The sequence below is a fragment of the Anomaloglossus baeobatrachus genome, chromosome 4 (genome assembly GCF_048569485.1).
Source record: "Anomaloglossus baeobatrachus isolate aAnoBae1 chromosome 4, aAnoBae1.hap1, whole genome shotgun sequence".
Classification (NCBI taxonomy): Eukaryota; Metazoa; Chordata; class Amphibia; order Anura; family Aromobatidae; genus Anomaloglossus; species Anomaloglossus baeobatrachus.
The window spans coordinates 160870442-160883883 of NC_134356.1; the positions used below are offsets into that span (position 1 = coordinate 160870442).

Below are 13442 nucleotides of genomic sequence, written 5' to 3' on the forward strand. Positions count from 1 at the left end.
TGGCAAAAACAATTGACATGTTGCTTCTTTGAATGCATGGTTTTTTTTACACATTATGCAAATTAAACGCAGCGTTTTCAAACGCAAAGTGGAGTCTAGAAATCCCCATTTTCCATAGACTTTGCTGGACAATCAAAACGCATGCCTTTTGGCATGAAAAAGGTGCTTCTCAAAACGGACCTAAAAGCACCAAAAACGCAGGTGGAAACGCAAAGTGGGGCCCTAGCCTTATACTGCGAGATAAGCTATATTAAAAAAATAGTCAATTCTTCACCTGCTGTTGATTTGTTCATTCTTACTCCCAAAAATCACAATAAGGCTCAGCTCATATTTACCTTGCGCTCTATGATGATTGCTTATATTAAGGTTTCTCTGAAAATCGTAATGCAGACAAAATTCCCAATGGAAAATTCACTCTAATGAGGCAGATGGAGCCACTTTGAACTCCCGTCTGGCTTGTGGTCCGGCGGTGTCCATCTTTTTATGTGTCTTTTTAGGTGTGAACTAAAGTGTGGTCAACAACAGTTTTGTGCACCAATGAACAAAAGCCAAACGGAGTCCAGAGTAAGACTGTGCGTTTTTTGCCACATCTTTGGTTGCAGTTTGTTGTCCTAAACTGCATGCATTTCTTTCCCCAGCAAAGTCTTTGAAATTTCAGATACAGGTAGAATATATCTTTGTACCGTGCTAGACAGTAGAGATAAAAAATTGTTTAAAAGAACTGAAGTCCTCAGTGGTTGATACCTTTTAATGGCTAACTGAAAAGATGGTAATAATAGCAAGCTTTCGAGACTTCTTTCTGAAATTTCAGAAAGACTGTGCTCACGTTGCTTCTTTTTTCCTTGCAGTTTTGGTTGCAGAAAAAAGAAGCAGCATGTCACTTCTTTTCTGCATTTTTGCCTGCATTTTGCCTTTGACAATGTTAAAAAATGGAGGGGCAAAAACAATTGCAAAAGCACACAAAAAAGCTGCAAAAAGGCACAGAAAACGCATGCGTTTTTGATGCGTTTTTGTCCAGAAGTGCTTTTTTCGGCCAGAGGGTGCATTTTTTGCTCAAGAAACCACATTTCTGTGTGCACACATACCCAATTCTGTTGCTTCATTAGTGAATGGGTCCATCGGGGGTTTCACATGAATTACTCATTTCAGAGATATAGATTGAAACCTTATGCTCAGCATAGAGCACATGATTAGAGTTGATCAAATCCGACAAAATCCAGGACTGGCGGATGAATGCCAGATTTAAAATAAAATCCGGATCTGCTCCAGATTCCGATGCCCATATAAGTCTATGGGGACCAGAATCCTGAGATTAAAAACGTTTGTGGAAGGGATACAGCAGTAGGAGTGCACGCGGGGTACTCACCCGAGGCGGCAAACTCCTTCCAGGTCACGCTTTTCCCTCCCGGAACCACCAATTCAATATTCATTGTTTTGCCCGCCCACCGGTGCGTGTAATTGGTTGCAGCTAGACGCACCCCCACCCTGAGTGGCAGTGTGGCAGCTGACTGCAACCAATTACAGGCGGCAGGATGGCCGGTAGGCAGGGAAAGCAGTGCAAGTGTCTGCGGATCAGTATGGTGAACATGCATTTCTTTCAGAAACACATGCACGTTCCTGTCAAAAGTGCGCGGCTGTGTCAGTAATGCGCTGTCAGACTCGTTCAAGTCTGACATGACATCAGCCACCACAGCCTGCCACTCTCTTAACATGAGCGTGCATGTACCTAGAAACACATGCACGCGCCTGTCAGAAGTGTGCGGCTGTGCTGGTGATGCGCTGTGAGACTCGTACAAGTCTGACAATACATCAGCCGACATGGCCTGCCGCGCTCTGAGCATGAGCGTGCATGTACACAGAAACACATGTCACCGTGTCGGTAATGCAGCTTTTTTTTTATTATTTTTTTATTATTTACATAAATATTTAAAAAAAAACAAAAAAACGACATGCGGTCCCCCCTAATTTTCATCCCCAGCCATGATAATGCCGGCTGGGGGCTGGTAGTCTCAGCCCGCAGCCACCCGGTATTGCCTCATCTATTAGATGTGACAATCCCGGTGCAATACCGGCTCTTCTCAATTGCCCTGGAGCGGTGGCAATCGGGGTAATAAGGGGATGATAGCAGTGCACAGCTGCTACTAAACCCTAGGTTAGTGATGGCACAGGCGTCTATGAGATACCTGCATCACACAAACCTATAAATGAATGTAAATAAACACAGACACAGAGAAAAATCCTTTATTTGGAATAAAGTACAAAACACACACCCTCCTTCACCACTTTTTTAACCCCCAACACCTTGCAGCTCCGGCGTGATCCGCACGAGGTCCCACACTGCTTCAGCTCTGCTACATAGCCAGCGGCCATAGAGCACAACCACAGGCTGTGCAGACAATGACAGCCGCAATGACTGCTTGGCATTCAGATGCTGTCACAGGCTGGGGGCACGTGTGCCTGCAACCAATCACAGATGAGAGGACGGCCGATGGGCGGGGAAAACACGGAAAACTGTGTGTATATATGATGCACAGAACAGAAAGTGAATGCGCGACCCGGAAGCAGTGTGCCGCCATGACACCAAGTGTCTGTAAGTATGAATCGATGTTTTATTTCTGTTTTTCTTTATTTTCAATTATTTTCCTCAGTGCCAGATCCAGATTGTGCACCCGGAATTCCGGATCCGGATCTGGCACCCGGAAATCGTTGAAACCGCGCGGATCCGGACTTTTACAGTTTGGATCCACTAAGCTCTACACATGATAAATGTGAATTGATCCAAAATGTTCTCTACCTCAAGTTGCAACCAATAGTATTCAACTAAACCCACAAAAAAAACAAGTCCTTATTCATGTCCTTTATCTGTTAATGGAAATGTAAGATGTTTTCATGTTACTGGCAGCATAAAGGCTCTGGAAAAGTGCTGTAACTGCTCTCCAAAAAGCAATCCAGCAAAATATGCACTCAAATTCAAATACCCTCCTCCCTTCTGAGCACCACAATGCACTTAAATGACAGTTAACAGCCACATGTTTGCCATTATGGTAGTGAGAAGACCCTACAGGGTGTGTGTCTCCAGAACCATGAGCTGGGCACAATGTATGGGCACTACAATGTAATGGGCACTTCAAGGTATATTTGCAATTTTAAAATGTTTAATCATATATCATTCACTGCAAATGATCCCGTGGGTGTTTTCCAGAGACAAAATCATCACTACACCCGTAGATGAATTCCCAGGGGTGTTATTTCCAAATAGGGGTCACTAGAGGGGGTTTATGCTTTTCTGGCACTGCAAATGTAGTGTGCAAGCTATTCTAGGAAATCTGTGCTCAAAAAAGTCAGATGAGAAACTGTGGAAAGAAAACCGCAATAGGGTCTTACCCCAAAAGGGGAGGAAGATATGTAATAAAAACACACTCACCTATAATGGTTGTGCCAGTCACAACCACTATACAGGCATATATAAGATCCAGGTCCAGGCAGCAGTCCCAAAGTTGGCTGATAACAGAGAGTGATAGAAGAAGGGTCTTAATTCCGCTCCAAGGACTCAATGGATCCAGGAAGAGATTAATGCTTCTTTAATAACATGCACAAGTCTACGCGTTTCTGGAGACACAGCTCCCTTCATCAGAACATTGGCAAGAGAACATCAAATCTGGTTTCAAGTGAGATGGTGAAGTATAAAAGCATGCAATGATGTATCATAGTATCATAGTATCATAGTTTTTAAGGTTGAAGGGAGACTCTAAGTCCATCTAGTTCAACCTGTAGCCTAACATGTTGATCCAGAGGAAGGCAAAAAAACCCCAATGTGGCAAACAAGTTCCAATGGGGAAAAAATTTCCTTCCTGACTCCACATCCGGCAATCAGACTAGTTCCCTGGATCAATACCCTGTCATAAAATCTAATATACATAACTGGTAATATTACATTTTTCAAGAAAGGCGTCCAGGCTCTGCTTAAATGTTAGTAGTGAATCACTCATTACAACATCATGTGGCAGAGAGTTCCATAGTCTCACTGCTCGTACAGTAAAGAATCCTCGTCTGTGATTATGATTAAACCTTCTTTCCTCAAGACGTAGTGGATGCCCCCGTGTTCCAGTCGCAGGCCTTGGTGTAAAAAGATCTTTGGAAAGGTCTCTGTACTGTCCCCTCATATATTTATACATTGTGATTAGATCCCCCCTAAGCCTTCGTTTTTCCAAACTAAATAACCCCAAGTTTAATAACCTGTCTTGGTATTGCAGCCCACCCATTCCTCTAATAATCTTGGTGGCTCTTCTCTGCACCCTCTCTAGTTCAGCTATGTCCTTCTTATATATCGGTGACCAGAATTGTACACAGTATTCTAAGTGTGGTCGCACTAGTGACTTGTACAGAGGTAGAACTATATTTTTTTCATGAACACTTATACCTCTTTTAATACATCCCATTATTTTATTAGCCCTGGCAGCAGCTGCCTGACACTGTCCACTAAAGTGAAGTTTACCATCCACCAATACACCCAAGTCTTTTTCTGTGTCTGTTTTACCCAGTGTTCTACGATTAAGTACATAATCATAAATGTTATTTCCTCTACCCAAGTGCATGACCTTACATTTATCTACATTAAACTTCAATTGCCACTTCTCAGCCCAATCCTCCAATTTACATAAATCTCCCTGTAATATAAAATTATCCTCCTCTGTATTGATTACCCTGCAGAGTTTAGTATCATCTGCAAATATTGAAATTCTACTCCGCATGCCCCCAACAAGGTCATTTATAAATATGTTGAAAAGAAGTGGGCCCAATACTGACCCCTGTGGTACCCCACTATGAACTGAGACCCAGTCCGAGTACGTACCATTAATAACCACCCTTTGTTTCCTATCACTTAGCCAGTTTTTAACCCAGTTACACATATTTTCCCCTATCCCCATTATTCTCATTTTATGTACCAACCTTTTGTGTGGCACCGTATCAAAAGCTTTTGAAAAGTCCATATACACAACATCCACTGCATTTCCCTGGTCCAGACTTGAACTTACCTCTTCATAGAAGCTGATCAAATTAGTTTGACAGGATCGATCCCTCATAAACCCATGTTGATACTCTGTCATAAGGTTATTTTTCTTGAGATACTCCAATATAGCATCTCTCAAGAAACCCTCAAGGATTTTACCAACCGTAGAGGTTAAACTTACCGGCCTATAATTTCCCGGCTCAGTTTTTGTCCCCTTTTTGAATATTGTCATATGTCATAGGAAACACCCATCCTGAAAAAAACTTTGAAATATATATCTATAAAAAAACTTGCTCTATTTTTTATTATAGATGAGCTGTTTTTTGACCGTGGTCCATCTAATATAAAGTTTTCCCCCAGTGAATATATATATATCCCCTGAGTTTCTATATGTTAGACACTGTGTCTCTCTGATTTTTGTCTGTTTTTTCTGAGCACCAGTCTGCGCAGGCGTACTTTGGTTGTGTTTTTTTCCCACGCCTCTGAACTTTGTTCACCTCTCTGACACTAGCTCCGTACTGCATTTCATTGAAGGCTCCACAATATACTCTACACATAGCCCTCGGCCATCCGCTCTCTTCTAGCAATTCCTTGACAGCAATTTGAGCTCCATCATTATACCCTTACGCTGCCTGTCTAATAGGAAACCACCTTAGGACGATGATAAATTACGACACAGGGTGGTAGTCCTGTGGTTGATGTCTCTGCTCCTTCATGACATTGTGCTGTTTTTCTTCCTTTTACACCAGGTTCTAACCCCGTGTATGTCGTTCAGTATATTTATTATATATCTATTCTGTTTTTTCTTTTGTCTGGATTATTGTACATGTTACTGTATGTTAGTAGAAGTGTATATAACTGTTTTTGATCATAATTCAATATTCAGGGAACTGTTGGAACATACTGATTTCTAGAATGATCAGGATCCTGCCCGCTTTCAAAGTTTTTTTCAGGATGGGTGTTTCCTATTACATCATTGCCTGCTTTTATACTTCACCATCTCACTTCAAACCAGATTTGATGTTCTCTTGCCAATGTTCTGATGAAGGGAGCTGTGTCTCCAGAAACGCGTAGACTTGTGCATGTTATTAAAGGAGCATTAATCTCTTCCTGGATCCATTGAGTCTTGGCGCGGAATTAAGACCCTTCTTCTATCACTCTCTGTTATCAAAAAAGTCAGATAGCACTCTGTCCCTCTTGAGCCCTGCCGTGTAGGTAAACAGTACTGCACAGTCACATGTGAGTAAGGGGTGCTTCACACACAGCGAGATCGCTGCTGAGTCACGGTTTTTGTGACGCAGCAGTGACCTCATTAGCGCTCTCGCTGTGTGTGACACTGAGCAGCGATCTGGCTCCTGCTGTGAGATCGCTGCTCGTTACACACAGCCCTGGTTCGTTTTTTTATTGTTGCTCTCCCGCTGATAAGCACACATCGCTGTGTATGACAGCGAGAGAGCAACAATCCTGAATGTGCAGGGAGCAGGAGCCGGCGTCTGACAGCCTGCGGTAAGCTGTAACCAAGGTAAACATCGGGTAACCAAGGTAGTTTCCCGATATTTACCTTCGTTACCAGCCTCCGCCGCTCTCACGCTGCCAGTGCCGGCTCCCAGCTCTCTGCACATGTGGCTGCAGTACACATTGGGTAATTAACCCGATGTTTACTGTAGCTAGGAGAGCGGGGAGCCAGCGCTAAGCAGTGTGCGCAGCTCCTGCTCTGTGCACATGTGGCTGCAGTACACATCGGGTAATTAACCCGATGTGTACTGTAGCTAGGAGTGGAGGGAGCCAGCGCTAAGCAGTGTGTGCGGCTCCCTGCTCTCTGCACATGTTGAAGCACAGCGACGCGCGTGGTTATGATCGCTGCTTCGGCTGCTGTGTTTGACAGCTAAGCAGCGATCATAACAGCGACTTACAAGGTTGCTGTTTCGTCACAGAAAATGGTGACGTAACAGCGACGTCGTTGTCGCTGTCGCTTAGTGTGAACTCAGCCTAATTGCCACGTTCAGGAGAAATTGTGTAACGTGTTATGCGGCCTGTTTTATCTATTCCCTTTGTGAACATTGGAAATCTGGGGTTAAAACAACATTTTAGTAGTAAAAATATAATTAATTTTTTCTTCACCACTCAATAGTATCAAATTTTGTGACACACCTGTGCTGTCAATATGCTCACTGCACCCTTAGATGAATTCATTGAGAGGTGAAGTTTGTAAAATGGGGTCACTTATGGGGTTTCTGATGTGTCCGGTAGCCACCTTACAATATGATATGCAAGCGAAAGATAAAATATCTTGTAAAACTTAACATATTATTAAAATTAACTTCTGTGTAATTATTTTGCAGAAAAGAAAAATTCATCTAAGCCCAGAAAAATGTAGTGACTTCTACTCCGAACAGTATGGAAAAATGTTTTTTCCTAGTTTGACTGCTTACATGAGTTCTGGACCAATAATTTCTTTGGTACTGGCAAGACATGATGCCATCAACTTTTGGAGACAAGTCATGGGACCATCAAATAGCTTACAAGCTAAAGAATCTCATCCTGAAAGGTAAGGATTTTTTAACTTTTGTTAAGGCCTAAAACACACTTCCGCCAAAAAAACGTACGTGTGACACGGTCCGTTTTTCGGGTCCGTGTTCCGTTTTTTAGGGGCGTTTCTCCGGTACGTATGACATCCGTGTTGATGGCGTATGCTGTCCGTGTGTGCGTGGGGAATGACCGTGTGTGCGTGTGGCATGAACGTGTATGTGATGCACAATGTCGTTTAAAGATGTCGGCTGACAGCAGACAGAGTTGCGCGATGAGAATGAACTCGGGTGAACTTCACCCGACTTCATTGTCATGCCGCGGCTCTGTCTGTGTCGCGTCCTGATTAGCGGTCACCTGTGCAGGATTCACCGGTGACCGCTAATCCCCTGAGTGACTGAAGTGAGCAGCCCTCTTTCCTACTCACCAATTCCCGATCTCCGGTGCGGCGCTGCTCAGCTGTGATAAAAACTCCGGCGGCTTTAACTATTTTGAAAAAGCCGGCTGCTCATTAATCAATCTCGTATTCCCTGCTTTCCCCGCCCACAGGCGCCTGTGATTGGTTGCAGTCAGACACGCCCCCCACGCTGAGTGACAGCTATGTCACTGCACCCAATCACAGCAGCCGGTGGGCGTGTCTATACTGTGCAGTAAAATAAATAAATAAATAATTAAAAAAAAAACGGCGTGCGGTCCCCCACAATTTTAATACCAGCCAGATAAAGCCATACGGCTGATGGCTGGTATTCTCAGGATGGGGAGCCCCACGTTATGGGGAGCCCCCCAGCCTAACAATATCAGTCAGCAGCCGCCCAGAATTGCCGCATACATTATATGCGACAGTTCTGGGACAGTACCCGGCTCTTCCCGATTTGCCCTGGTGCGTTGGCAAATCGGGGTAATAAGGAGTTAATGGCAGCCCATAGCTGCCACTAAATCCTAGATTAATCATGTCAGGCGTCTCCACGAGATACCTTCCATGATTAATCTGTAAGTTACAGTAAATAAACACAAACAAACACACACACACACACACACCAGAAAAAATCATTTATTAGAAATAAAAAACACTAACAAATTCCCTGGTTCATTAATTTAATAAGCCCCAAAAAGCCCTCCATGTCCGGCGGAATCCAGGATGGTCCAGCGTCGCTTCCATCTCTGCTGCATGAAGGTGACAGGAGCTGCAGAAGACATCGTCGCTCCTGTCAGCTTCACACAGCAACAGAGGTGAGTAGCGCGATCAGCTGCTGTCAGTCAGGTAACTCACGGCCACCGCTGGATCCAGTGGTGGCCGCGGATAACCTCAGTTACAGCTCAGCTGATCGCGCTACTCACCTCAGTTGCTGTGTGAAGCTGACAGGAGCGGCGGTGTCTTCTGAAGCTCCTGTCACCTTCATGCAGCAGAGCTGGAAGCGACGCTGGACCATCCTGGATTCCGCCGGACATGGAGGGCTTTTTGGGGCTTATTAAATTGGTGAACCATGGAATTTGTTAGTGTTTTTTATTTCTAATAAATGATTTTTTCTGGTGTGTGTGTGTGTGTGTTTATTTACTGGAAGAGCCGGGTACTGTCCCAGAACTGTCGCATATAATGTATGCGGCAATTCTGGGAGGCTGCTGACTGATATTGTTAGGCTGGGGGGCTCCCCATAACGTGGGGCTCCCCATCCTGAGAATACCAGCCGTCAGCCGTATGGCTTTATCTGGCTGGTATTAAAATTGTGGGGGACCGCACGCCGTTTTTTTTAATTATTTATTTATTTTACTGCACAGTATAGACATGCCCACCGGCTGCTGTGATTGGGTGCAGTGACACAGCTGTCACTTAGCGTGGAGGGCGTGTCTGACTGCAACCAATCACAGGCGCCTGTGGGCGGGGAAAGCAGGGAATACGAGATTGATTAATGAGCGGCCGGCTTTTTCAAAGTAATTGTTGCCGCGCATTCTCTGCACAGCTGTTCCTCACAGCGCTGGTGATCGGGGAGCGGTAAGTATGAGCCAGGGGAAGAAACAGACCGATCGCCAATGTAAGTATGACTGAGAACATCATGAAAAAAGGTAAGTATACTGAATTTAACAAAAAAAAAAAATAACATCGTTCGTTTAAAAACGCACACGGACGAAACGTGCTGAACACGGACATACTCCGTGTGCGGTCTGTGCAGGCACGGACCCATAGACTTTAGCGGGTCCGTGCCTGCGTGATGCCGGCCAAAAACGGACATGTTGTCCGTGTCGAAAAGCGCACACACGTACTTACCACACGGACACACGTTCCGTGTGATTTTACGTGTGTGTGCCATCTACCATTGAATAACATGGGTCTCCGTATCTCCGTGTCTCTGGTACGTGCAAATACGTACCGCACACGTACAAAAAAACCGGATGTGTGTTGCGGATCTAAAAGGGTTGTTTGGGACTTTAACACTGATGACATCCAAATCAATGTCTGATCGATGGGAGTGCGACACCTGGCACGCCAACCGATCAGCTGTTCCCAGTGGCACGACGAACCAGAAGTACTCGGTTGCCTGAGCTGCACAGCACATCTCCGTTGACAGAATAATGGTCCCAGCTAAATACTACATATTCGAATCAATAGGGGGCGGACATGCACTAACTGACCACGACCCCTATGCAGTTGACAGAGTTGTGCTGTGCAGCTTTGCAACAAAGAAATTCTCGTAGGTAGCATCGGGAACAGCTGATCAGCATGGATGCCGTATGTCGCACCCCCACCAATCAGATATTGATGACCTACCCTAAGGGGTACTTCTCACATAGCGAAATCGCTAGCGAGATCGCTGCTGAGTCACAGTTTTTGTGACGTACCAGTGACCTCATCAGCGATCTCGCTGTGTGTGACACTAAGCAGCGACCTGGCCCCTGCTGTGAAATCGCTGATCGTTACACGCAGTGCTGGTTCATTTTTTGCTCATTGCTCTCCCGCTGTGAAGCACACATCGCTGTGTTTGACAGTGAGAGAGCAACGATCTGACTGTGCAGGGAGCCGGCGTCTGGAAGCTGCGGACGTTGGTAACCAAGGTACACATCAGGTAACTAAGCAAAGCGCTTTGCTTGGTTACCCAATATTTACCTTGGTTACTAGCGTACGCCACTCTCAGGCTGCCAGTGCTGGCTCCCTGCACACGTAGCCAGACTACACATCGGGTAACTAAGCAAAGCGCTTTACTTAGTAACCCGATATGTACCCTGGCTACGAGTGCAGGGAGCCAGCACTAAGCGGTGTGTGCTGGTAACCAGGGTAAATATCGGGTAACCAAGCAAAGCATTTTGCTTAGGCGGGCTTTGCACGTTGCAACATCGGTAACAATGTGTTACCGATGCTGCAGCGATAGTCCCGCCCCCGTCGCACGTTCGATATATAGTGAAAGCTGCCGTAGCGATTATTATCGCTACGGCAGCTTTACACGCACATACCTGCCGTGCGATGTCCCTCTGGCCGGCGACCCGCCTCCTTCCTTAGGGGGCGGGTCGTGCGGCGTCACAGTGACGTCACACGGCAGGCGGCCAATTAAAGTGGAGGGGCGGAGATGAGCAGGATGTAAACATCCCGCCCACCTCCTTCCTTCTCATTGCAGCCGGGAGGCAGGTAAGGTGAAGTTCCTCGCTCCTGCGGCTTCACACACAGCGATGTGTGCGGCCGCAGGAACGAGGAACTACATCGTACCTGTCGCTCCCCCGGCATTATGGAAATGTCGGAGGCTGCAGCGATGATACGATGACGACGATTTTGCGCTCGTTCATCGTATCATCTAGGATTTACACACTACGACATCGCAAGTGACGCCGGATGTGCGTCACTTTCGATTTGACCCCACCGACATCGCACCTGCGATGTCGTAGTGTGCAAAGCCCGCCTTAGTTACCCGATATTTACCTTGGTTACCAAGCGCAGCATCGTTTCCACGAGTCGCTGCGGGCTGGTGGCTGGTCACTGGTCGCTGGTGAGATCTGCCTGATTGACAGCTCACCAGTAACCATATAGCGACGCACCAGCGATCCTGACCAGGTCATATCGTGGTCGGAATCGCTGGTACGTCGTTTAGCGAGACAGTACCCTAAGGCTAGGTCATCATTATTAAAGTCCCGGACAACCCCTTCAACCACATATAAGGTATGACTCATGACAATCACCCATGTTGATATGTCCTTTTATTTCCATGTTTGTTATTTTTTCCTGAATTTTTACAGTCATCACTTTTTGTTGACTTAGCCAGGTCCCATTTTGTAGATATATTTTGCATCCTTTTACAATGTTGCAGATTATATAGTTAAATAATTGATAAGGTGAAAAAACGAACATGTTCATCAAGTACTGCCAAAAATGCTACAGAGGAAAGCAAAAACTTGAATCCAGTAGATGCAAAAAGGGAAAATATTTTTCACAACCACCAACAAATCTTGCATCTATTATGTATATACAAAACACCAAGCTGTCTTTTTTTTTTCCAGAACTCAACACCCCCCATGTTTGATAACAGTTCTATACGCCAATTTGTGCGTGGTTGGTTGACCTCCTCTGCATTAAGTTATTTAAGTTTATGCATTGTAAGAAAAAAAAACTGGGCAAGAGCAAACATCTGAGTGACTATAACAGGGGCAAAAAAAACCCCAAGTCCAATGAGCCTAAATGAGTAACCATTGGCTTAATTTTTATTCCATAAATCAACAGTATTTGTGAAAATAAGGTACTTTGTAATGTATCTTATTAAAAAGATAAACTTCTTTCACCTCCTGGACTGATCACTGATTTTTAAAATTTTCAATGTCTAGCTAAAATATGTATTCATTGAAGACAGATTGTTATATTACTCAGATAGGAGATGGCAGCTCATACTGATGATATTCTATGTAGAGGGAAGTTGGGGGAGCTACCTCGACCTTCTCCCCCTCTAGATAGAATCTTATCTAATGTTCTAACTGACACTAGAAAAAGATAGAAAATAGATAGAATATGAACATTTGAAGGGCAAGATGAAGAAGGAATACCAAAAGACCACAGAGATACGACGAAAGTTTCTAACATGAGTGGGTATGTTGAAAGACGCAAACTAGAACAAACTGTCTGTCTGCCTATTCACATACTGTCACACATGGATGTGTCTCGTGTTATAATGGTGTCTATTTGTTTGACACATGGTCAGTGTGTAGAGGTTGTTATGCCTCTGGAAGGAAACTCTGAGAAAAGTGAGGATTATATTTTCCTGACTGGGACAGTGTGTGGAGGCTGCTGAGATCTCCATGGGGATATTTCTAGGGAAAAGTTGTATCCAAATCTGTGCAGGTGTACCGAAAGTGAGATGCGCTATGATACCTTGTTTATGTTCCTTGAAGCCTGAAGAGGGCTTGTGTTATTTTCTTAGAGAGCAGTATATTACTACAATTGAAATGGATGAGCCCATAACTACAGGGTGGTCACAAGGATGGGCACATTACTAGAGGGGACAAGGATGAGCACATTACTACAGGGGACAAGATAGGCACATTACTACAAGGGATAAAGCTTGGGCACATTATTACAAGGGAAAAGAATGGGGCATATTACTACAGGATGGGGACAAAATGGGCACATTACTACAGGGGATAAGGCTGGGGCACATTATTACAGGGAAAACGAATGGGGCAATGTACTACAGGATGGGGACATGATGGGCACATTACTACAGGGGATAAGGCTGGGGCACATTACTACAGGGAAAAAGAATGGGGTACATTACTACAGGATGGGGACAAAATTGGCACATATATATATATATAATATATAAAGCTGAATGTGTGTGTATGTATGTGTGTGTGTATGTATGTGTGTGTGTGTGTGTGTGTGTGTGTGTGTGTGTATGTCTGGGATTGGCATCTGCACCGTCGCAGCTACAGCCAC

General features: G+C 44.8%; 1 protein-coding gene across 1 annotated transcript in view; it reads left to right on the forward strand.

Annotated features, from left to right (window-relative positions):
• Positions 1-13442, forward strand: part of NME5 (NME/NM23 family member 5) — a 293847-nt gene that overhangs the window by 117604 nt on the left and 162801 nt on the right. Inside the window, exon 3 of the mRNA XM_075342329.1 lies at positions 7354-7559. Coding sequence (XP_075198444.1) covers positions 7354-7559 — 206 coding nt within the window. The remainder of the gene's footprint in view (positions 1-7353; positions 7560-13442) is intronic.